Genomic DNA, 24,842 nt, shown 5'->3' on the forward strand with positions numbered 1-24,842 from the left:
TGATGAAAACTGATATAAAAGGTAAGTCACTAGTGCCTGGAGCTTACACAAGTGGCAGGCTGAAATGACCACCACCAAAAATACAAACTTACAGGTCAGGTATTTCAGTTCACATCAGTCTAGAAATTCAAAGGGAGCTTTAATCAGCAGGGTAAGAATCATAATCATATAATGGGAGGCTTCAACTGAAGCATGCTGGCACGATTCTGAAAACTTGAGGCTATACAGAAACAAGGTTCCCTTCTACACACTGGTGATATAGACCAACTGTACTAAATGACACTAGCAGCTTTTTTTTTTTTTTAGCCAAACAAAGATACAGAAAGTATTCAAGCAGTTTTTGTGAGGCAAGAAAATGGATCTAGTGCCTTGCCCTCATACCAGATAGCAAACAGGCTCCATTCAAAACCATGAAGCCTCCTGCTGGATTCCCTTCTGGAAAACAGAATGATGTTAGACACTTTTCTTTTTTTGGTTAGAGAAACCCAATCTGGTTTGGTAGACAGTGCCATGAAGATCATAATTCCTTGGTCCCTCCAGAGTTTTCTTAAAAGTTTTGGCCAGCAGAGCTATAGAAGATACATATACAGAACACCTCCTGATTTCCTGCAGGAAGAGGAGATTTGTACCATCCTGCTATGGGCTGTTGCATACAGGTCTAACTCAGGTTTTCCTCACTCCAGTTAAGATTTTGTTTGTCACATCCTAATCCAGAGACCAACTCATGGGGATTCCAAAAGCCAACTGAGTTTGTCTGTCAGAATGCTGTTTTTATTCCTGCCAATTATGAGGCTTTTGGAATCATCTCATGAGATGGCCTAGTTCAGGAGTGGCCAACTTCAGTCCTCAAGAGCCACAAACATGCCTTGTTTTCAGGAAATCCATAATTAATATGCATAAGATATTTGCATACAGCAGAGGCCATGCATGCAAATATATTTCATGCATGTTTCTTAGGGATATCATGAAAATTAGGCCTGGTTTGTGGCTCTTGAGGATTGAAGTTGGCCATAGGGAGGAAGGAGTTCTGAACACTCTGCTTTAGAGTGTTCAGAATTGCCTACAGTTCCAAGTAGGTTGATGTTAAACCTCCTCTTTGGAGAGACCAACATCCCTGGGTCTGTGAAGCCTTTATATGCGAGCTTCCCAACATTGTCTTAATTACAGATGCATCCAGCCAATCGGGAAAGAAGAATTTGGAAGAACAAATAGATCAAATTGGAATGACAAGTCACCAAAAGAGGGATTTTGAGCCTCTCCATAAAATAGATGTTCTGCTAAAGTCCTTGAGTATCCTGCTGACACTGGAATTTTAGGAACCACTGGGCTTGTCTCATATGGAGATGTCCCATGGTAGTAAGGACCAACAGTTGCCACCTAGACCAAGCTGATGTCTATTGACTCCAAATTACTCCTCCTACCGCAGACACTATCATCGGCCTGTTGGTGGGGAAATAAACCATGTCTTCAGACATGCTTAAGCACAGTCCCTATAAATTCCAACTGTGATGTCATGTACATATTAGATTTGGAGTAGTTGACGAGCCCTACTGACTGCAGCAGCCAAGTAGTGCTCTGCATGGGATTTATCTGTTCCTGCCTAAGATATGCTCTTAATATCAAAATACATTAACAAAACAATTCAATTATAAATGTAAAACACTCCCAATAGCCTATTTGCAAGCAATTAAATCAATACTGTGAAAGTAGATCATGGCTGAAAGTGACCTAGGCAGGTTATAGGCAAAGAGCCTGAAAAGCAGCTTCTTGAGTTTTGCTGGGCTGCAGAAAGAAAAACGATCTCCAACATTCTTGGTGGGGGGAAAAAAAAAAAAAAGGCAAATCAAGGGGAACCGCAGGACCATAGCAGAACGGGAAATAATATGTATGGGCAGTGAAAGGTCGTTACACTTTTCTAGAATTCTCTGAAGGGATCTAGCCATTCTGCACTGATCCCTGTCTACAGAGAAAATGTCAATTGTTTTGTTCCATAAATGAATGCAATCTAGGTAGCACTGAAATCATTTAAAGTATGAATTGGTATTACAATGCAGAATCTAATTAAGAACAAAAGATATTTGCTCCCCTATGAGGAAAGACTAAAGAGGTTAGGTCTGTTCAGCTTGAAGAGGAGACGGCTGAGGGGGATATGATAGAGGTGTTTAAAATCATGAGAGGTCTAGAAAGGGTAAATGTGAATCGGTTATTTACACTTTCAGATAATAGAAAGACTAGGGGGCACTCCATGAAGTTAGCGTGTGGTACATTTAAAACTAATCGGAGAAAGTTCTTTTTCACTCATTGCACAATTAAACTCTGGAATTTGTTGCCAGAAGATGTGGTTAGTGCAGTTAGTGTAGCTGTGTTTAAAAAAGGATTGGATAAGTTCTTGGAGGAGAAGTCCATTACCTGCTATTAATTGACTTAGAAAAAAAACACTGCTATAACTAGCAACAGTAACATGGAATAGACTTAGTTTTGGGGTAATTGCCAAGTTCTTATGGCCTGGATTGTCCACTGTTGGAAACAGGATGCTGTCTTGATAGACCCTTGGTCTGACCCAGTATGGCATGTTCTTATGTTCTTAAGACCCATCAAATGTTCTTACAAGGTTCTATAAGCACTTCTTATATAATCCTTAAACGAGTTGGTCAGTCATGTACATCAGGAGAGAGCACATATGCAATATATTTTAAGCTTTATCCTTTTTTACTCAATACTATTTGCATCTTTCACAAATACATCACACAGCCCCACAGTATTGAATTGTGATGGATCATGACCTGAATTTGACTATGACCTTGTTCTTATGACATTATAGTTCACTTGTTGTTTTGTTCCTATGCTTATCTGCTCTCCTTATGGTTTTTTGTACCCCTTACCCTTCCCCTGTTACTTGTAGTTTCCGTTGCTTTTGTTCCATGTAAACCGAGGTGATGTTTCGACTAACATCGGTATAGAAGACTTTTTAAATAAAATAAATAAATAAATCCAAATTTCAATATGGAATAGTACTGGAGCATATATTTTACCTTAAATCTTGTTCCAAACCAAAATGATACAATCACATCTCTATTCAATTGGGCCCAGACATATAGCACTGACATGATCAGAGGAATCATCAGTAACTGCAAAACAAAAGATTTGCATTCCATGAGGTACCATAATGTGCAGGACCACAGTACATCCAATACAAACCATGTGTGAAAAAACACTGTCTGCCTGACCTTCGAGTGAGCAGAGACAATGGCCTGCCCAAGTTCTCCTGAACCTCCTCTCGCACTGCAGGAACATAGCTCACATAGGGGTTGGGATTTAGTGGCCAGAGTTTTGATCTACCGAGTCAGAACTACTCCTGGGCCACAGATCCACGTTCAACTCTGTCAATCTTGTGCTACCCTGAGGAATTTTTGCATCAGTATTCGTCTGTCTTCACCTACCTGTTACTGGGAACACTGTTCGCTTTTGCCTCTCCCCTTCTGAAGTTCTCATGTATTCCTGACTCCAGAAATGTGCTGGAACACCAGCCACTCACAAAGTGGCTGCCTGCAACTTTCTAAACTAACTGCCGGAACATGTGCATGTTAAGTACAACTACTGTAATTATATAGTAACATTACCTATGAAACAATAAAGAAAATCTCCTATAATAATAGAACAATTTTGATACATAGTTACAGCTTCTTCATACAATTTGTTGGTTCAGTTGCCGGGCTGCAGATTCCTATGTGGGAGGCCCCGGTTTAATTCATGAGGCTGGCTTCTGCTTCCCAGCCCAACCAGGGAAGCGTGAAGGCAGCAGCGTTCATAGCCCACAGGAGGAAGTCTCAGCCATCAGAGAATGGCAACACCTAGTTGCCAGAATGGTAGTGGGAGCGTGTCAGGATTTCAGAGGAAGCCACAGTTAGTGGCCTCTAGCATAAATGTTGCTGCATTAGTTGAACTAGCTGGGATAAAGGAGAGGGTTAAAAAAAATGGGAGTAAAACGCTAGGCGGTTGAAAGCAGGGGCATAGAGCCACTAGTGCACAATGGTGCAACTGTACCATCAACTTGAAAAAGTGTGCCATGCATTACCAAAATGAGTATGTCAGGGCCTGACAGCCACTCAAAATTAAAGAACCACCAGTGTAAAAATAAACAGCTGCACAATGTACTGCTTTTAGGATTTATGGAGGGGGGTGGGGGGAGGTAAGTTATTTGAACCAAGTGGCTTTGGTTTGTTATTTGACTGGCTTTGGGTCTACACCTCCACCAGGACATCTAGTTGGTAAGTTTCCTCAGATGCTCTGCATGGTTCTAACTTCTCAGGGGCAAGGGAGCAAGCTTAAGTTCCTACTGGAAAGAGCACAGAAAAATTATGGCTATTAATTCAAAAACCTATTTCCTTCTCTTCCTTTTGTAGGTTGCAGTCTTTGGAGAGTGGGCCATCTAACAACTGTAACACTTCTCTGAAGTTTCTCCTTTCTATATAACATCCCTGTCTTCTTGCCATTATCATCCGTACCCTGAAGGGGAGGCAAAATTTAAGGCACAACTGCCTTTTTATTCTCCTGCTGAACCCTTGGGAAGAAGCTTCAGGGCAAAGACTGCTACAGAGGGGGTGAGAGACATCTACAGTTTAGGGACTGGAAGAGGGGAGACAGCTATAGACTAGGGCTGGGAGGAAAGAAGAGACAGGCAGATGACAGAGAGAAAAAAAAATATGTATTTTCATTATATGACTACTTTTGGTCAAACTTTGGGCCTCATTTACTAAGCATTTTTCCCACAGAGACAGAATGGGAGAAAAGCCTTAGTAAAATCGGGCTTATTTGCATTTTTAAATACATTTTAGCATATTAGGTAGAGTAACTTAACTCCCAATACATGGTACATTCGATGAATGCCCTGCAGTATGTAGCCAGTGCTTTTTTTTTTGGCTTCTTCTCCCCACCCCCTCTCTCCCCCTGAAGTTCACAGTCCAAACTTGGGCTGTTTATAACATGGCCAGCTGGACTCTCCTAATCTCCTTTGAATTCAAGCTTCCTCTTTTCCTCCAGGCAGAATACTTTATTTCTTGTTGACTTGCCCATTACTGTCAAATTGACACTGGCTCGGTGCTGCTTCACACTTTCACCCACCAGCAATCAGTCAGTGCTGAGCTGGTGATTTGCAGTGTTTGGAAAGCGAGCAGGAAGCATCTTTCCTGTCTTGAGAGGGGTGCAGGACTTAGGAAGGCATTTGGAGGAGGGATATACTGGAAGGGCAATGAACTTCCAGGGATTCTGGGTAATCTTGATGGCCATGCATAAGAAATTCAGTCTCCTCCTCATTTAAATAAATTAGCATAATCTTGTTTTTGAGCCATATCTCGACAGCACACTTTCTGGTCCACCACCCATTTAAACAGCCACCCTATGCCCATGGTTGCAAGACAATGTTCATAACCCCAGTAAATGCCAGTTCTGATTGAAGCCCAAAAGAGAAGGAGGAAACTGCTGGGCAAAAAAACAGAGAGGCAATTTAATAGTTAAAAGTTGTCTATGTGAATGCTAATTTCACACACAAGAAAAGCTGTCGGTATCGGGATCTTTCTAGCAAGCTCAATATAAATCGGTTGTGGGGCTCTCTAGTTGCATTCTCTTGCCATGGAAATGCTACTCAATGCAAGCACAGGACTCATATAGTTCTGAGGGTCCTTTCAGAATAAAATTCCCTAAACCGGGAAGATCAGAGGGCTTCGGCTAAGATGACCAAACAGTACTCTCTCGTGAAGGACAAGCTGAGCCAGTCCAGGCTTCACTCCACTGTATCTATAAGCTTGCAGGCCTTACTTTTCTTACAGAAACTAAAAACTTAAAAGCCAGAACTGGCTTAGCCATAGCAATACCGGTTACCATCACTTAAGAGAAAAGTTTACAAAAAACACTGGAGGTGCAAATGCATCAGTGCAACAGAGACATAGCCTGCTTATGTGCACAGAATTAAAACGGTCTAAGCACTTGCTAAAGTCAGAGGAACCATTAGTACTGGGGAACAAAATGACTAAATTAACCCAGTTAATCAGACTATGAGGAGATTATCAGAATGAGAGCTTGAACCAACTTGCTATAGCACAAATGCTGCAAGCAGGGAATTTTTAAATTTCCTTTGTTCCAAAAACTTACCTGCATGTCCATGATCAAGCCAGTTATCTACAAAAGCACTGTTAAGGAAAGTTAAATGGGCAAATAGGAGATCCCTTATGAACCTAGGATCATTTTTACATAGATTATTTTGTTTTCTCTGGGGTCAAGCAGGATGGCGGTCTTCATACATGAGGAGACATCAAATGGAGCCCAGCACAGAACTTTGCCATAAAAGCTTCATTATTTCTCACCCTCTAGTACCGTAAGTTTTTTTTTTTCCATCTGATTTAAATTTCTTTAATTTTTCTGTCAGCTCTGTGGTACACTGGTTTTGGTGCTCCAAGGTGGCTAGTCAGTTTAAAATCGATCCTTCAAGTTATTTGCCTCACTTATTTGTTTGTTGGAGGCCTCAGAAGGCCTATGGCTTAGATACGCTCGCTCCCCTGTGCAGCCAGGTTATTACTACCATGGCTTATGATAGATGGGATAGAGTACGGTGTCTCTGACTGCTCCCCCTTTGAGATTATGACTCAGAGAGAAAGTCATTCCTGGCAGCCCAACCACTAGGCCTCAACATCAAGGGAACCAGAACTGCAGAGACTGCTGGTGGTACACTGATCCTCCTTCCCCCCCCCCCAAAAAAAAAAAAAACTAGACTAGGAGTACCAGGAAAGATTAAGAGGCATCGGGTCAATGCACAATGCCAGGAAGGTGAATATTATGGCAGTGGCCATGGATCCCCTACCCCCTTCCTATGGGGAGGAGAACTCATCTTTACCAGTGTTCAATCACATCAGTCTTCCAAGGGTAGGAGTAAATGGCCACCCTGTGTGGGCTGGTATTGGCAGTTTCAAGGAGCTAGATAGTAAGCTCCAGGAGAACCTGGTATACAAGAACAGACCAATGGGGTTGAACCCAGTTCACCAGGTATAAGACAGGATTCTGCTCCAAGGATTTCCCCGATTCCCAAGCGTGTGGTAAGACCCTTATACACTGAGATTTTACTTTTCCGTATCTTCTTCCCTTACCTCCTAGAATACTTTGACTCTCCTCAGGCACTCTCCCCCTATTACTATTTATTATTATTTCTAAAGTTCTACTAGACAGACAACACTGTACAGACACAAGGAACAGTCCCTGCTCCATGGAGCTTTGTGAAAAGAAGTATGTTAATAAAGTTATATGGTTGCAAACCACATCCTTTAAGCTTTATGGGGAGTAAAGTTGGTTGCTGGAGTGATAGGTGACCAGAGAGGCCCTCATGGCTTTGGTGCTGCCGTACTTATTAATCACAAGTCTCCTGTACAGAACCAAGCTTACTGCAGCACTCCTCGATAGCCCAGAAGCAGGTGTCTCATTACACTATGCCACCCCACTTTGCCACCATTCACTTAATGCTTTCGGGCCTTTCATACTCCCATTCCTCCACTCTTTGTTGAATTTCATACTGCAGAATAAAGTCGAGAACAGCTGTTCAGTCACCCATGCTTTAGTTAGTGATTATGGTAACATGATTTCAGTGTTCAGGCAAAGTGAGTTGCTGTTATTAAATGGAAGACTATGGAATGTTCTGAAAAAGCCTGCTGGGTTGATCCTGCTTTTTCTGGAAGAGAGGAAGGCCAGACGTGATTTTTAATCAGCTCCCAAGAATTTGTATGGAAGAGAGGTCAATAAATGTATTAAATAAAATATGCTTTTTGGGTTCTACTGGGTGCTTGTGGCCCAAACTGGCTACTGTTAAAGACAGGATACTGAGCTCAATGGACCTTGGTCTAATCCAGCATGGCATATCTTATGTAAAAATAAAGAATTTTGATGTGGAAACAAAATATGGGACATCCCATTCTGAAGAAAAAAAAAAGGCATATTATGCCAAGAATACTCAAAACACAGAGACCAAAAGGATACAACAATGCAAATCCAGTTGAAGAGAAGCATAAACATGTAGTCAGCAGGCCTTCCATCAAATGCACCTGAAATATAAGAAACATATCAATGACAGCAATACTTACTAGAGAAAATATAATTGCATATTTGATACAAATGTTATAGGAAACATAGAAAATCATGAACTGCAATCCTTGAGGCCCACAAACAGGTTTGGATTTTGGAATATCTATAAAATGTGCCGAAAACAGAACCTCTCTCTAAAGGAAAAAAAAAAGCTTTCAAGCGCTCAAGGGTCCGGTTAATTTGCCTAACGTGGCTTTAGTGAAACCAGAGCTGTCTGCAGGCTGCATGGACTAAAGTAATTCACCCTTGACAGATCTTTAGAGATGATTCCATATCATAAACTGTAAGATAACAGAACTGCTGAATGACCCAATTTCTGGAGCAAGACTTTGATCATTACTGGTTTTTTGAACTTTTAATTTCTAATTTAATTTCTACCAATCATTCAAAGAATTGAATACAAAACCCTGACGATCATCCATGACGCTTTACACAATTCAGTTAACTCCGCAGTCAGTAAAATGTTCCACCCCCACAAACCTCAACGGAACACCAGAACTTCTGAAAAACGTCTACTCGAAATACCCACATATCCCATGGCTAAGCTTACTAACACCAGAAATAGAGCTCTCTCCATAGCGGGGCCTAAACTCTGGAACGCCCTACCATGCTACCTCACCACTATCATCGAAAATAAATCATTCAAAAAAGAACTGAAAACCTGGATCTTCAGCCAGACTTTCAATGATGATTTAAGCAATCCACAATTGTGATGCCTCATGCTTCCCATCCTTCTCCCCTCTTCTCTTCTCCGCTTACCTACCCCTTCCTCCTTCCACTACCTACCCCATCCCCCCCTCATTTCCTACTTTTCCCATTCAGACTTTCTTGTATTCAGAGCACGAGTTTGTACATACCTTCCTCGTTTTTCGTTTCTATTTTCTTTTTCGTTATTTGAATTAAATTATTTTTTAGTTATTCCTGTTACTTCCTTCTCCATATGCTAGTTGCATATACTTTTGTTTCTCAAATTGTTCTATGTATCATTGTTTCGTTCCAATGTAAACCGGGGTGAAGGCATGTGCTAAACCTCGGTATATAAAAGCTTCAAATAAATAAATAAATAAATAAATAATGCACTGTGGCAACTGTAGTTTTGCATCTTTCATGTACTATAATCCTCAGTACTAAAAACCAAAAACCAGAAGCAGGTGTAAAATCTCTATCCAGAAACAGAGTCACCCAGCAACTCTGCACTCAGTGGACTTATTCGCTGGATCATCAACACTATAGCTGCCCATGCTAAGTAACATAGAAACGACGGCAGAAGACGACCAAATGGCCCATCCAGTCTGCCCAGCAAGCTATGCACATTTTTTTCTCATACTTATCTGTTACTCTTGGCTCTTAGTAACCTTTTGGTTCTATTTCCCTTTCACCCCCCACCATTAATGTAGAGAGCAGTGTTGGAACTGCTTCTAAGTGAAATATCTAGCTTAATTAGTTAGGGGTAGTAACCACCGCAATAAGCAAGCTACACCCATGCTTATTTGTTTACCCAGACTATGTAATTCAGTCCTTGTTGGTTGTTGTCTGTATATAGATCCACTTTTCTTCATCCCCCCTCCCCCGCCATTGAAGCAGAGTTATGCTGGATATGCATGAAGTTCACCAAATACCACATTTCTGGACATTTTAATGCAAAATAAGAAAATGCAGCGGGCCTGTGATTTATAATGAAGGAAGGTTAACTGACGGGAAGGATAGCATTCAGCTCCCTTTATATGATGATCCTGAGAAAGTAAGAGAGAAACAAAAAAGAAAAATCATAGAAGGTTAAGTAAATAAGGAAAGTAAGCTGGGATCCAACCAAATATCCCCATCTTCACTACAAGCATCCCTGCTATCTTGTAAAACAACCGAGGATATGTCTTCTTAGCAATATGCCTCTATCATGGTTCAGAGTTTTATGCCAATATATCAGAAATGCCACAGCCAGACAGTAACAAAAAATCTGCTGATTATTCAATTGCTTAAAAAAACTATTAAAATTAACCTATGATTTTGCTTTTTTGTTTCTCTATTACTTCCTCAGGATCATCATATATAAAGGGAGCTGAATGCTATCCTTCCCGCCAGTTAACCTTCCTTCATTATAAATCACAGTCCCGCTGCATTTTCTTATTTTGCATTAAAATGTCCAGAAATGTGGTATTTGGTGAACTGCACTAAGCAATCATAACACTGTCTTTGCAATAAGTTCATGAAAACACACACACCTATCTTATATTCTGCAAAAAAAATAAATAAATAAAAAATAAAACCCCAACTTGATGCCCAAATCCAATCATTCATCAGAGTTTTATGCGGCAGGTGTCACACAATAACGCTCCAATAGAAACACAACAAAGGCTTAAAGCGGATTTCCCCAGAAGGAAAGAATAGCTACAGAACAAAGTTGTATGGGAGGCAGCCAAGAAAACAGGACATGCAGAAAGATTTGAGGGGAGGGGCATTTAAAGGTTACAACTATTTTCTCTTAAACACTTTCGGGTAGATTTTTAAAAAGCTGCGAGTGCGCCCATAAACGGGCATATCTCGCCATGCACAAAAATGCGTGTTATTTTTATAACCTACACGCATAGGTCATAAAATACTCTTCAAACACACATCTTCAGCTGTGCAAACATATCTTACGCGTGCCACTTTGCTAGTGCTCCTCGTTAGGCGCAATAGTCCAGTGGACTTGGGGGGGGGAGGGACGAGAAAGAGACTTTTTATAAGGCTGTCTGGTACTCAATATATGCACCATTGTAAGGGGGCACTTTGATTCAAGTCTTCGGGAGGTGGGTATCATCACAGACACTGTCAGGAGGTATCCATTGTAAAACTTACATCATTAAAGAGTTCTTGACCTTATAAGTGATGAAAAGGAGTTGATTTGTACAATGCAACTAGCAGAGGCTGCAGTGTACAAATCGACTCGTTAGAATTTCACTTATAAGGTCATAAACTCTTTAATGATGTCAGTTTTACAATGGAAACCTCTGAATGTGTCTGTAACACCCCCTAACCCCAACCCACCTTCCGAAAACTCACACCGAATCAAAAGTGCCCCCTTACAATGGTCCATATATAGAGTATTAGACTGAGCCTTATAAAGAATGTCTCTCTCTCTCTCGAAGTTCACCGGACAACTGTACCTACTGAGTAGCTGTAGCAAAATGGTGTGCGTAACATGCGCGCGCCGGCTGAGGAAAATTCAGAGTTACACGCTTCAGTGCTGGCCCTGCCTCTGGAACACCCATGCCCTGCCCTGTTTCCGTCTTTCTCTGGGCACGGGTACACAGATGTATGCGCAGCCCACTTGCGCGCATATGTGACTGTTTTTGCGTTCACAAGGCTTTTAAAATCTAAGCTTTCATAAATGAACAAGATCTGTAACTGGGGTCCAAACTGGTGGTCACATTAATGGCTGTTCACTAGGAGCAAGAGAGTGCACAGCCTGAGTCCTGGCATTCACTTTATCATGAGTGCATCACTCCCCACCCTCACCTGAAAAGCATACTGGGATCCTCGATCAAATAAACTTGAATTGTAACTCTTCCTTGGACTTTATGGATATCCTAAATTTCTTTAACAGTACTCTTTTGAAAAATAAAAATTCACAGCTTTGTTTCTGGGTTTTTTTTGTATCAATTAGTGGACACAAATTTGAAGGTTAACCTGTATCATATTTGAAGGCTGTGTTTCACACAGGCATGTTATAAGTAGAGAATGCAAATTGTCTGCAGTCAAATAAAATTGTATTAGTTTAATTATGACTTGCCATCCTACTAATTATACACTTTGAGCTTTGGAGCCTCTCCGCCATACGATGTAATTTGTTCTGTACAAGACACTGTTCACATCACCCTGAAACGTCATATGAAAATGAAGATAATTCAATCTTACAAAGCAGGGAGAGACTGTAAAAACCTCTCCACACTTCCAGCAAGCAATTTCAGCTGTCAGAAACATCAAGAAATGGAAGTTCTATGGAACCATTGCAGTCAGTGCAAGATCTGGAGGACCAAGAAAAATCTTTGATAGAACTGCCCCCAAAAAATGGTCATATCTGCAAAATAAAACCCACAGACTGCCTGCTGAAAAGTTTAGCTGCCACTGTAGTTGTGCACAGTATAGTGCTGCTTACACAGCAATGATCTGCATGGGAGAGTTGCCAGAAGAATACCTTTTCTACAACCTCATCGCAAGTCATCATCTAAGATTGCAAAACAAAACCACGATAGCCTGAATTCTTTTGGGAACAAATTGTTTTGGACTGATTAATCAAACCGAACTACAGAGCCACAACTACACATGATGCATTTGGAGGAAAAAACAGTGAAGTGTTTGAAGGTACAGACTATAAGCCTCCTGGGGCAGAGAAATAAATACCTACAGTGCTTGAACATAATCCACTGACCAGTCACAAAAGATGGAATATAAATCAAAATACTCCTTGACAACCATTAAGTATGAGGGTGAATCTATTATACTTTAGGGCTATGGGGATAAAATGAAGAAAATTCAACTGAATATCAGTCTATCCTAGAAGCTAATGTCCCACAGCCAAAGACAAAATTGAAGCTAAAAAGGAGGTTGGAAATTTCAGCATGACAACAAACAAAATCAACAATGAAATACAGGAAGAAAGATGAAGGTTTTGGAATGGCCTTCGCAGTGCCCAGACTTGTATATTATTGAAAATGTGGTGCAATCTCAAACAGGCAGAGCATGCATAGAGACCTAAGAATTTTTCTGAGTTGGAAGAGTTCTGCAAGGAAGAGTGGAGAAAAAATTCCTAAAACAGAAAGACACTTAAGCTGGCTTCAGGAAACATTTGGAAGCTAATACTTCTGCCAAAAGAGGTGCTAGAAAGTACAGATTGAAAGGGTGCCCAAACTTTTAAACATGCCATATTCATTGTTTCCTTATTCTGCTGCAAAGAATAATTCTGCATTAAAATTTGCAGAACGATGTCATGAACTTTGTAATGAATAAAAGACCACTGTGAACAATGCTTGAACCAACCCCAAGAAACAAATTGTATGGTATTGGGGATTTGCCATTTTTCAAAAAGTACTTATCCCAAGAGGCATTGCCACAAAAAGGAATACTTATAACAGTCACTGGCAAATTACAAGTCCATAACTATCCTGACACATAGGCCGATGTTTCAAAACCATTGTTCCTGCCATGCAGCGAGACCCATGATTATGCTGGGGCTTTTGTCACAGTGATTTTATAATATGAGTAGTTATCCACACTCTCTCACTGCCACAAATTTACGGTTTCTTTAGATTGGTCCAAGCATTGCTGGCAGAGTGCTCTTTTATTCGTTTTTCACTTTGTCTGTGGTCCTATTTGTAAGGATGTTTTATTTAAAAATTTCTGAGCCGCACACTCCGCGGATGGTGGCAGCTTACAACATAACATACATAATCATGTAAAATGAAGGACAACTGGTCACAAATGTATACTTTTAAAAAACAAACATTCTAATGTCCAGCTGTTAAAATCAGCTTTTTGTGCAGATTGTTTAGTATGCAGTAATCTTTCGTGAGTCAAACACCCTCTTAAAAAGCCAGGTTTTTCGTGCCTTCTTGAACTCCTTCAAGCCAACCAAGGTGTCTGTCTAAGCTTTTGGACACAACTTTGGATTCCAAAGGGGGCATGGTTCAGAATCTGCACTGGTGGCTTTGACAAATTAAATCAGACTTAACTTAGATAGGGCAAAGGATACAGTTTTGATCTCTTGCTTTTGATATGGTAGCCCACTAACTACTATTACAGCAGTTAATCAATGTGGAGCAGAGAGGGTAGCATGGGATGGGTTTAAATCTTTTGAAGAAGTGAAATAATCTCAGGTTAGTTAGGGGGTTGGAGGTATCTGAACCTTGAGAGGTAACATGTAGAGTGCTCCAAAGATCAGTTTTATCCCCAGTTCTTTTTAATTTATATTTGGCTCAGTCTCTTACCCTTATACAAAAAGGGTTTTCTTTATGCCACAGTTGTACACAGTTCTAAAACAAATCTCTTCTTGATGATCAGATTAAGACTCCAAACTAATGTCGACCAAACGGCAGAATGGTTTCATGCTAAAAAAGTTACAAGTTAAATCCCCACAAATCAGAGGCTTTTTGGGTCAGTGGAAAGAATGTTATAGTTAACATTACCACCAAGATAGCAGAAATCAATATTCAGGAAAGACAAAAGGAGACGTGGGTGAACCACACAAATAAATTGGAAATAAACAATAAGGTGATAAACGGATAATTAAATAACTACATAAAAGTAAATATTAAAAAGCATAAAATATTACAAAGTTTAATATCCATTAAAAGCATAAATACAAATTCAATGAGCAAAATGTAACACAGTGATGGATCCAAAACACCTGACAAGGTCATGTTCCGACAAAGTGTCTGCATCAGGAGTGATTATATAAAATGATCATCCTTGGGTTCCTCTCTCTCAGCTATTACTATATTTATGCTTTTAATGGATATTTTTGAATATTAACCTTTATGTAGTTAATTATCCATTTATCACCTTTTTGTTTTGTGTGCCACTCTTGTTTTCCTAGAAATTGATATTCCCCTAAAGGAAGTAGTTACCATCTTGGGAAATAAACTGGATAGGACACTTGCTACGAAGAATCAAACTTCATCAGTGATCCAAAATTCTCAGTTATATTTACAATTTATTCATCATCTTAAACTGTTTCTTAGAAAAACTAGCAATACAGTGGAAGGGGTTGAGCCTAGAGGTGGAGGGGAGAGATACTGACAGGTGGAGGAGTTGGGGCCTGAGAGAGCAAAGTGGCCAGGGGAGTAGGGAGAGCGAGTAGAAGGGACACTCTTACAGTGAATTTCTAGGGAAATTCTGCTCAAAATATTTAAAATTCTGCATCTTTAAGTAATAACTTTTTTCTGTATTAATTTAAAATGTAATTACTTAAAGAATGTCATTAAATTGTATTATTTTGACCAATATAAAGTTTGCAAAATTTTAAGTTATTGTGCGCAGAATTTTTAATTTTTTTGCGCAGAATTCCCCCAGGAGTAAGCATTGCTGGAGCCTGGAGGCCCTGAGTGTCAGTATTGTGGCAGGTCCTATTTTTATTTTTTAGCTATTTTAGTATGACTATTTTTAATTTATCGTGAGCACTGTGCACACGTGTAGTTATGAGCACAGTTGTGCGTGTAGTCATGCGCGCATCTATATTGGATGTGCCCAAGTTGGGTGCATCGGCCATCCGGCCTGCCCTGCGCATACCACCAGTTGAGAAGGAAAGATGCCGCAGATGCCCCCCTGCGCATAAGATGGCGCCCCCGAGGGTCTCTACGTGTCTGGACCCCTGCACCGGATCAGGGCCTAGCCCAACCAAGGCTGCTCAACCCGATCGGTGCTCCCTTTTTACCTCACTGGAAGAAAAACGGAATTGGTACGGCAATCCGAGCCCCGGAGACCTTAAAGGTTTTCTGCTTACCTGGTCTTGGCACTTAACAATCGCATGACGGGATGGTCTCCAGCTGTGGGGGGAGAGGGTTTTGCCTTCAACACCGCGCTCGGTTGTGCACCCGCTGCCTTTCAGCCACTCTGGGAGCTAAGTCCACGCCAGGACCAAGGCACACCTCTGAGGGATATCGAAAATCACCTCAGGAATTCTCAACTGGGGGAGGGATCCTTAGGTATCACTGCAGGATAGCGGGGCTTTATCTTCTTTAAGGTAAAAATGTTTCTTCTTTGCTGTAATTCTTAACACTGTTCTAGTGTGTGGGATAGTGTCCGCATCTGCTAAGAGATGGAGAGATACTAAGGAGCTGAGGTCACTGCAGGGGTATATCCAGGGTGACGTCTCCCATCTGCTAGAAGAGCACATAACCCACTGGTCCTGAGTCCATCTGGCTACACGCTAGGAAAAGCTGTATTAATTTCTGTTGATGTTTGTATGTGTTTTGTAGGGATAAGCCAGTCCCCTTAAAAAGGGACTGTGTGACTGAACCAAGCTCTGCAGGCCTGAGCAAGACAAGATGAAGACCAGCCATGGGATGGTCCCTTGCAGTTTTATTGCCTGTGAACTACACAAAGGTGAAACTGCTGCTATTGTTCTTCATATCAAGCATCAGTCTTCACCTTACAATTTTGCTAGTACTGCTGGACACAAATTTGCTGAATCAGGCACCTTGACAAACTTTCACTACATGTCTTCTGATTCATGCCAGCATCTTCGTGAGGATTTGATTATGTGCCAGCTAAGATGAAGTTATATCGGAAGCCCACTAATCCCATGCCAATGGACTGTGGTAACATCCAATCAATATTAATGTTTGGATCATATGCATACATATGAAGTCCGGAGAAGAAAAAAAAAATGTCTTTGGACTACAGCTTGCAGACCCTGCTACGGCACCAGTGTGTTGCTTGCTGCCATTCACACAAACTCCATACCCATTAATTTGGCATCCGAAGTTTCTTTTTACGAAGCTCAAGATAAGCTTCCAGACTGGGCTCCACTCAGCTCAGCGCTGCTCCATTAACTTTGGCGAGCCGCTCCATCCCTTGCCTGCATAGCTTCCAGACTATCTAAATACTCTGGGTCTGCCTGCCGGAAGTCTAGCTGGCTATCCTCCGTGCTAAGAGAGGACCATGATTCTCGAGAAGGATGCCTGAACTGCAGTGGAATCGGCATATGATAACTGGCTAAATTATTATTTTAAGCTGACGTACTTTAATTGGCATGGCATTTAAGAGGTGCAGGTTAAATGTAAATATAACTGAACTGCCTAACCCCAATACAATATAAAGGCAAATTAGAATATATATTGCTAACTAACTATATACCTCCAGTTATGTAAATAAGCTTCTCCAATGACTTACTGAATTGTTGTGGATTGTTCCTTATATTTCGGCCTTTTTTCCCCCCCTCCCTCTTGCATGCCCCTCGTTTAATGTACATTTTCTCTTGTTCTGTTATGAGTTATCTGTAAACCGATATGATGTCCCATACGAATATCGGTATATAAAAAATGTTAAATAAAATAAATAAATAAAATACAGGGGTTGTCATCCTTTTTAGCAAGCGATTTACTCTGTCAAACTAGAAACCTAAACATCTACCATATATAAAACCGCTGTATGATTATGCTGCTACAATAAAACTATTACATCATAGTTTTATTGTAGATATGAACATTACTTGTTTCTTTTGTTTTTCCTACTGATAGAGATTAAATTTTAAGACTATTTTTTCGAAACAGAAATAAGATGTATTATGGGCAAAAAGTATGGGTATATCCCGACATAACAAAAGCAACACAAATTTGCAGAAAATTGTTTCTGGGAATGTGTCAGGAGGCAAGATCTTTAGGTGCCCAAATAAATATTAGATATCCATGCAAATGCATGATGAAATTAAACAATAATAGATATATTTTCTATTTTCTATGAGCCTATACAATTGAGGAGTTTGTTAGATAATTGGAAAGCTGAGACCAGTATAACCCAACCTGATTAAGTGGCACAAAATGAAAATAGGCTATTTTCTCCTTATGACTCTTTTTTTATATATTATATTTGTTCCGGAAATTCTTGGATCTTTTCATTACTTTATGCCAATATTTACAGTAAAAGTTGTGTATATTTCTTGATTGTAAGGAAGTTCTCTCTTTCAACATTTACTGTAATCACTTTTCTGTATGTAAAAATATGAAAACTTGAGAAAGAATTTAAAAAAATAAAGGTGTAGATATTAAAATCGGATAACATTAAAAGGGAGCAGAATGTCAGATAAAACTAAGATGTTCTACAGTTATGGATTAATAATGCTTTACTTATTATTTACTTGAAAGAATGTCCAGGAGTGTGTCTAATTTGGTGATGACTGGATGTAGCATCAAGACATCTTCTTTGGGCATCGGAGTTGGCACCGGTGAGGGTACCGGAGTAGGCATCGGGATCGGTTCCCGTGGCATCGGTGTCATCGATGGCGCTGGATCCCTCGGGGTTGGAATCGGCATCGATGGAGGTGTCGATGGCTGAGGCGGAATCGCATCGCGCAGAGCCTGGTGCACCGCTTGACGTATAAACGTGTCAAGTTCCACTCTCATAGCTGGTGATATCAGAGCAGCTATGGAGGAAGGCGGTGTTGGCGATGCCGATACCTCCTCAGAGCCCTGAGGAGGTACGGAGCCCGGCACCGATATTGGTGGGGATCGCCATGGTTCAGTAGGCCCCGAAGCCTCCACACTCGTCCGAGGTATCTTTGCTGGTGAGGCCATACCTTTCGATGGATCATCGGTTATCGAAGCCTGGCGTCTTCGATGCCGGTGTCGATGTTTTTCTTTCTGTTTCTCACTGCCCGAAGTCGATGCCTTTGATGACACTGATGGGGAAGGCGAGGAAGCATCTCCCGCCTCCGGACGAGTTTTCTTCATTAAAACTTGACGAACTGATCCTGATGGCGATGACTGCACGGAAGTCGATGCCTTCAGAAGCAATTGTATATTAAACAATTGTTCCATCTTCTCAGCTCGGAGACGACGGCCTTTCAAGCTCATCTCCGCACAGGATTTACAGGTCTGAATATTGTGGTCTTTGCCTAGGCAAAGAACACATTCAAAGTGCGGGTCGGTTATGGACATAGTCCGCACACAGTTTGGGCATTTTTTAAACCCCGAGGCCATGACGCCGGACAGCCGTCGACAGCGATGACTCAAAAATGTCGGTCCTGGCCGGAAACCGAAAAGGGAAAAAAGTTACCGCGGTGATAACTAAGGGAAACCCTTGCGGTGGGATAAGTTTTCTCTCGAAAAGATAAACTTTTTAAAGGAGGTGAAATCACCTCAGGACTCCAATAGACCACGATGCTAAGTGCTTCGCGGAAAAAAGAAGACTGAAGGGAGACCCCTGTGGCAGGGAATATCATGGCATGCTGGGCAAGCTCAGTAGGCACTCTGGTGCCAGTCAAAAGTTTCATGGAAACTTTTAAAGAAGTTTTTCCCTACATAGGGCTCCATTACCGATGTCACCCATATGTGAGGACTAGCATCCTGCTTGTCCTGGGATAACTTAACTATATAGTTTGTCTCACTGAATCTACTTGATTTCAAATTTATTTCCTCCAAAATGTCATGGGTAGTACTAAATAGTGCAATACATCTGCCCAAAGTATTTCAGCTATGTTGAAGTACTGCTGTAATAAATTAGAATCTAACAAATGGCAGATGAACAGTCAGCTCTACTAAAGATGAAATTCATTTGCCTCCAAGTATAAAACCGTGTTAGATAGATTTTAAATGCTCTACTTCAGAAATATCTTCTGTGTTAGTTACTTTTTTTTTTTTTTGCAAAATAATTTCTATTCCATAACAGGATATATAACCAAAAATACAATATCGAGTAATCACTCACTATCAGAAGAAATTATACCACATGAATTAAAACAAGCAGTACTAAAACCAATCCTAAAAATTAAGTCTGGGAGAACGGATGATTGGGACAATTATCGTCCAATTTCAAACTTGCCCTTGTGACCTTGGGCAAGTCACTTTACCCTCCATTGCCTCGGGTACAAACATAGGGGGTCATTCTCTAACGCTATCGCTCGCGAAAAGGGACGGGGCGGAGTCGGCCCTGGAAGAGGAGGAGTTGGGGTGGCACCGGGGGCTGATGCTGCGGACACATTGCTGGCAGCGAAAGGTAAGATTCCTTATCGCTGCCAGTTTCGCACCAAATAACGACACCTTTTATGGTGTAGTTATTCGGCGCGAAAGCCAGCAGCAATCGCACCACGGAGGTGTGATCGCTGCTGGCTACTGCAGGACCATCCCCCCCCCCCAGTTTCCTCCGGATTCATCCAGGCCTTATTGTAGGCCCTTTGGGGATAGGAAAATACCTACAGTACCTGAATGTAATCCCCTCCGAAGTGCAAAAAGCGGAATATAAAAAATCTAAATACAAAATACAAAAGTACCAAATATCTCCCAGTCTATTTACAGAACAATCAATACATCTGGAACATATCTTAGCATATATCATCTCATCACAGAGATGTTTTCCTTGTTTATATCCCCATTCACACAATTGCATACGTCACCATCCAACTACACATTCATATTTATTCATACCAACACTCTCACATACCCCTCTCTTATACCCCCATACACTTCCTTGCTTTTTTTCTGAAAGGGTCCAATGCAGTATCTGGTAGTCTCATATATACATACACTTTTATATACAGCTCTGCTCGCCAATCACAAGTCGGCATATATACTGGTATCAGCGAAGATGTTACTATTTTTTATTGCACAGCCGTGCTCCAGATCCAGATACCAGTCTTCTCACAGAGAAGAGCATCAGTGTTAATTAGATTTCAATAGAAAGAAAGTGCTTTGCATGACTACTAAGGCAGGAACCATGGGGGCAAGTATAATCCCAGATGAAAGCTGACACGGTATATGGGTACATTTTCCAAGAGGTAAAAACACCCCAGAGGACAATGTAATCTGAATGAATTATTTCTCCTCTCAAATCTAAACATGCCCCCTCTAATGAAAACATGAGTACTTTTAGTCATATTAAAGCAGAGCAATTTTCAGTCGGCCAATTGAAACCGGCACACTTAAATGGCTTTGAAAATTGTCCTCAGTTTGGATCAGTATAGGACTAAGAGTTGAGGTGTCCAGCAAGATCAGCTAACGATCACATCTATTGGCCTACCTGAACGCAAAGGAAGCTACAAATTTCTGGTCTTTCAACTTTCATCAACAGCAAATCTTTGTTAACACTCTGGTAACGTACCTGTTTCTAGTCGAGATGAATATTGATATAAGAAATATAAATTCACCATATAAAGAAATCCCGTTCCAGGACCCACTGGGAAAAAAAAGGTTGCAGTTACTGGCCTCCAGATCTGTTTAAATGACAAAAAAAAAACCCCATAGGTTACATTTACTTATGGTGCAATGATTTTCCTGCTTTAGTATGAACTTAAGTACTATTAAAGAATATTATTTGCATATCTTCAAATTTTATAATAAAAAGATGCATTTCAATTTTACTGCATGATCATGTACACACACTGAAAAGATCCTGATATGGCTGCCTGAAATCTGTCAATAAATTATATTGCATTTTTCATAGGAAAAGCATACTGAGCACTACACATCCTAATAAAGTATCTCTTCCATTATCATATCATAGAACCTAACCATTATATCCTAACATAGAACATATTCTGAAATTTCAATTTTGCTATGTGCTTCATACCCCCTGATGCAGAAACAGGTGGTTTCCAAATGCAGACGATGTCAGGGTGGGACTTGTGTTTGTGACACTGAGATGAGAAGTTTTATATGCAATTTAAAATTATATTCAAAAAAAGCTTTTTGCCAAGTGATTACATATAAGACAATGAAGGTCGATAGACCTGTAATATACATTATACCATCATAATAGACATGTAAGATAGCAACAAAAAATTTGTGTATGTGGAGAATTTTTTCTTTGGATTGTTTTTGGCTAATTCCCAGTTGGATTCACCTATTGGTGGAAGAGCCCTTTCCAGCTAAAACATTCCCATTATTTTATTTTATTTAAAACTTTTATATACCGGTATTAGTTTGCAAACATCATACCGGTTTACATTGTAACTGAAAGATTGAAAATACAATTAACAGGGAGGGGAATGGAAGGGAGTAAATACATAGTGCAGAAAGTATGAAGGAGAGGGAACATCAACTTTGAAAGGTAAACAGAAAAATTAATTACAAAGGACTATATACAGTATTTACAAGAGGCTATAAACAGTATACAATTTGAGAGTCGCTTATGTGAAGATTGTTCGAGAGGGTTGAGAAGAGTAAAGTAAATGGAGAAATTTATTCTGGGAAGGCCTGTCGGAAGAGCCATGTCTTTAGTTTTTTTCTGAATTTGGAGTAGCATAGCTCTCATCTTTTACTGCAATTTATGGTTTCTGAATTTTTGTTGTTTCATTCCAAGGTTTTCCAATATCAACGCTGTGAACTATTCTGACCAAGAAACAGATTTTAAATATGTCCAATCAGAAACTAATCTGCACAGAGATTACTTGTGCAATTTTGCATGGTTAGTCCCACTGTACATGCTACATTTCATGTTCCACAGTTTGTGTCATCTAACTGGCAGTTTCAGTTTGCAGCAAGTTCAGAGGTAAGAAGGCATGACAGCTATTAGACCATTTGCTCTGGGTTGTTTTTTGTACTTTATTTATTTTTTTTAAAGGCTTTTATATACCACTAGCCGTTTGCACATCGTATCGGTTTACAAAGAACATTGTGCTTATAGTTTGAAGCATAACAGTTACATGGAACAAATTGGTAACATACAGGGATAACATTTCTATAATTAACTTTCCAATTTTAGTTCGGCTGTTTAGAATATTTGTCCACGGGTAATAAGTCCCTACCCGGGGGGGGGGGGGGGGAATTACAATCTAATTGAATACTCGAGGCAACAAGAGATCAAATGATTTGCCTCAGATCACACTGAGTGTCCGTGAAAGTGGTTTCCCTGGTTCTTAGCCCATTGCTATAATCACTAGGTCACGCCTCCTTTCCAACTCCGGCATCTTCCAACAGCTTTTCCGAATGCCACTCTTGGCCAATTGGATGCACAGTACCACTACCATCGCATCCGATTGGCGCTCAGCGTGACTAAGAATGATCCTACTGGTCGGGCTCCAGTCCCTCAGCCTCAAAAACCCACCCGTCAAACTCAAGCAATGTAACTCCGGCCTAAACAAATCACGACCAAACAAAAAAACAAAAGTGTAATCAAAGGGCAGGCAGAGAAAAGCGGAACCCTAGAGGGTCCCGGCGCAAGGTCCAACCGGGGAAACCCAGAGAGAGGTAAAGAAAATCCATCCCAGGTCGGTCCCCGCCACACAAAAACCACTGCGAGCGCATAACCCTCTTCCGCCGCAACCGCCTTCCGGGATTCGGTTCTTCCACGTGCTGCCAAAGCGCTGTGACAAGAGGGGCTAAAACAAGTCCCTACATGTCAAAAGAGCCCACGAGCACTACCCCCGAGAACCCTTTGCTCCTGGCGCGCCCTCTGCTTACTGTGAGCTCTTCACGCGGCCCAGCCCCCCCTCTCTATTCTGGCGGCCCTACCTGGAACTTGTGGAGGAAAGCATCGGGCCACAGGATGAGATATTGCGGATTGATGAGGCCCAACTTCCCTAGCAGGGGTAGGGCAATGGAGCCGGCGAACCAGTAGCGGGTGATGAAGGGGATGCTGCGAAACCAATCCCCGATGTCCGACATGGCGCTGCCCACAACCGATTAGCCTCAGCCGCCGCCTCTTCTCCGCCTCCACTTAGGGACCCTCCGCCCCCGCCCGTTACCCCCAGAGGCGTCTCGCCCCTGGCCTGACGTGGCCCTCCCGAATACGGCAACAAGCTGCACTTCCGCTTCAACTGGCGGCCACCAGCGCGCGGCTTCCGCCTGGCTTAAGCTCCGCCCTCTTAAAGGGGCCGTGCGACTGCAAGTCAGAGGAAGAAATACGTCACTTTTCAAGTTAGACCGTGCTGCAACTGTTAGTGCTGGCTGCTGGGGATCTGGGAGAGAAAGATGCGTAAATCTGTATGACTGGGAGCCAGGGTCAGAGAGCTGGAGACAGTGAAGGAGAAAAAGAAACAGGGAGATACAGACAAAGGAGGATGACTAGAGAAAATCAGACTGTGGAAGTTGAAGACATGAGAAATAGACCACATTTGGAACGAAAAGCAGCTAACAGAGAAATTAATTTTATGTAGAAAAGGACAGAGAGAAAAGTGGCTTAAATAACTGTAACCCCAGCCCCCGTGTCCAGCACGCGTGGAGCCATAAAAGAATTAGTTTTGACTTCCCCGGGCTGGACCCTTACCAGGTTAGCTTGATACAGTCTCTTACTTCCAGGGCCTGGATTCTTTGTCCCTTAGCACTCGGGACCTTCTTACTTTCAAGGTCCCGAGTGCTAAGGGTGACCCCTTTATGTCTTGGTTCTCATCCCTGGGAGACAGGTATTTGTACGTCCCAATGTGTGCTAAATAAAACCACTGGAGCCACTGAGTGTCCCAAAATACAATCTTTACTGCTGAAATTTGGTGAAGAATGGCACAATAACTTAATACACAGCACCACAAAGTCTTTTACTTTTACAATCTCTTCCTTAATCTGTGCAGGAATCTTTGGCACCATAACCAGGGAAACTTCTACCCACCAGGGCTTGGAAAAAAAGTCCCTAGGTAGGCAGACTATCCTTTAGATGGGCAGGACACCCCTTCCAGACTAGTAAAAATATGTTAATGTGTCTGCACAGAGAGCCTAATTACTCTTTCCAGGGGCAAACACTCCTGTGTGTGGTGTCCTCTGTTCTTAATTAATTTGTTACTCACAGTTCATAGTTCTGGTAAACTCTCTTGTTTCTTAAGAACATAAGAAATTGCCATACTGGGACAGACCAAGGGTCCATCTAGTCCAGCATCCTGTTTCCAACAGTGGCCAATCCAGGCTACAAGTACCTGGCAAGTACCAAAACAGTAAGTAGATCCCATGCTATTAATACCAGTAATAGCAGTGGCTATTTTCTAAGACAACTTGATTAATAGCAGTTAATGGACTTCTCCAAGAACTTATCCAAACCTTTTTTTAAACCCAGCTAACTGCAGTAACCACATCCTCTGGCAACAAATTCCAGAGCTTAATTGTGCA

General features: G+C 41.3%; 1 protein-coding gene across 1 annotated transcript in view; it reads right to left on the minus strand.

Moving 5' to 3' along the window:
• The window catches only part of DERL1 (derlin 1), a 50,231-nt gene extending 26,663 nt beyond the window's left edge, over positions 1–23,568 (minus strand). The window contains exons 1-5 of the mRNA XM_029591965.1: positions 23,262–23,568; positions 20,911–21,022; positions 8,017–8,081; positions 6,148–6,174; positions 3,033–3,128 (exon numbers count right to left, since the gene is read on the minus strand). Of these exons, the coding sequence (XP_029447825.1) occupies positions 3,033–3,128; positions 6,148–6,174; positions 8,017–8,081; positions 20,911–21,022; positions 23,262–23,414 (453 nt within the window). The 5' untranslated portion in view covers positions 23,415–23,568. The remainder of the gene's footprint in view (positions 1–3,032; positions 3,129–6,147; positions 6,175–8,016; positions 8,082–20,910; positions 21,023–23,261) is intronic.
• Positions 23,569–24,842: the final 1,274 nt, after the last annotated feature.

The sequence above is a fragment of the Rhinatrema bivittatum genome, chromosome 2 (genome assembly GCF_901001135.1).
Source record: "Rhinatrema bivittatum chromosome 2, aRhiBiv1.1, whole genome shotgun sequence".
NCBI lineage: Eukaryota > Metazoa > Chordata > Amphibia > Gymnophiona > Rhinatrematidae > Rhinatrema > Rhinatrema bivittatum.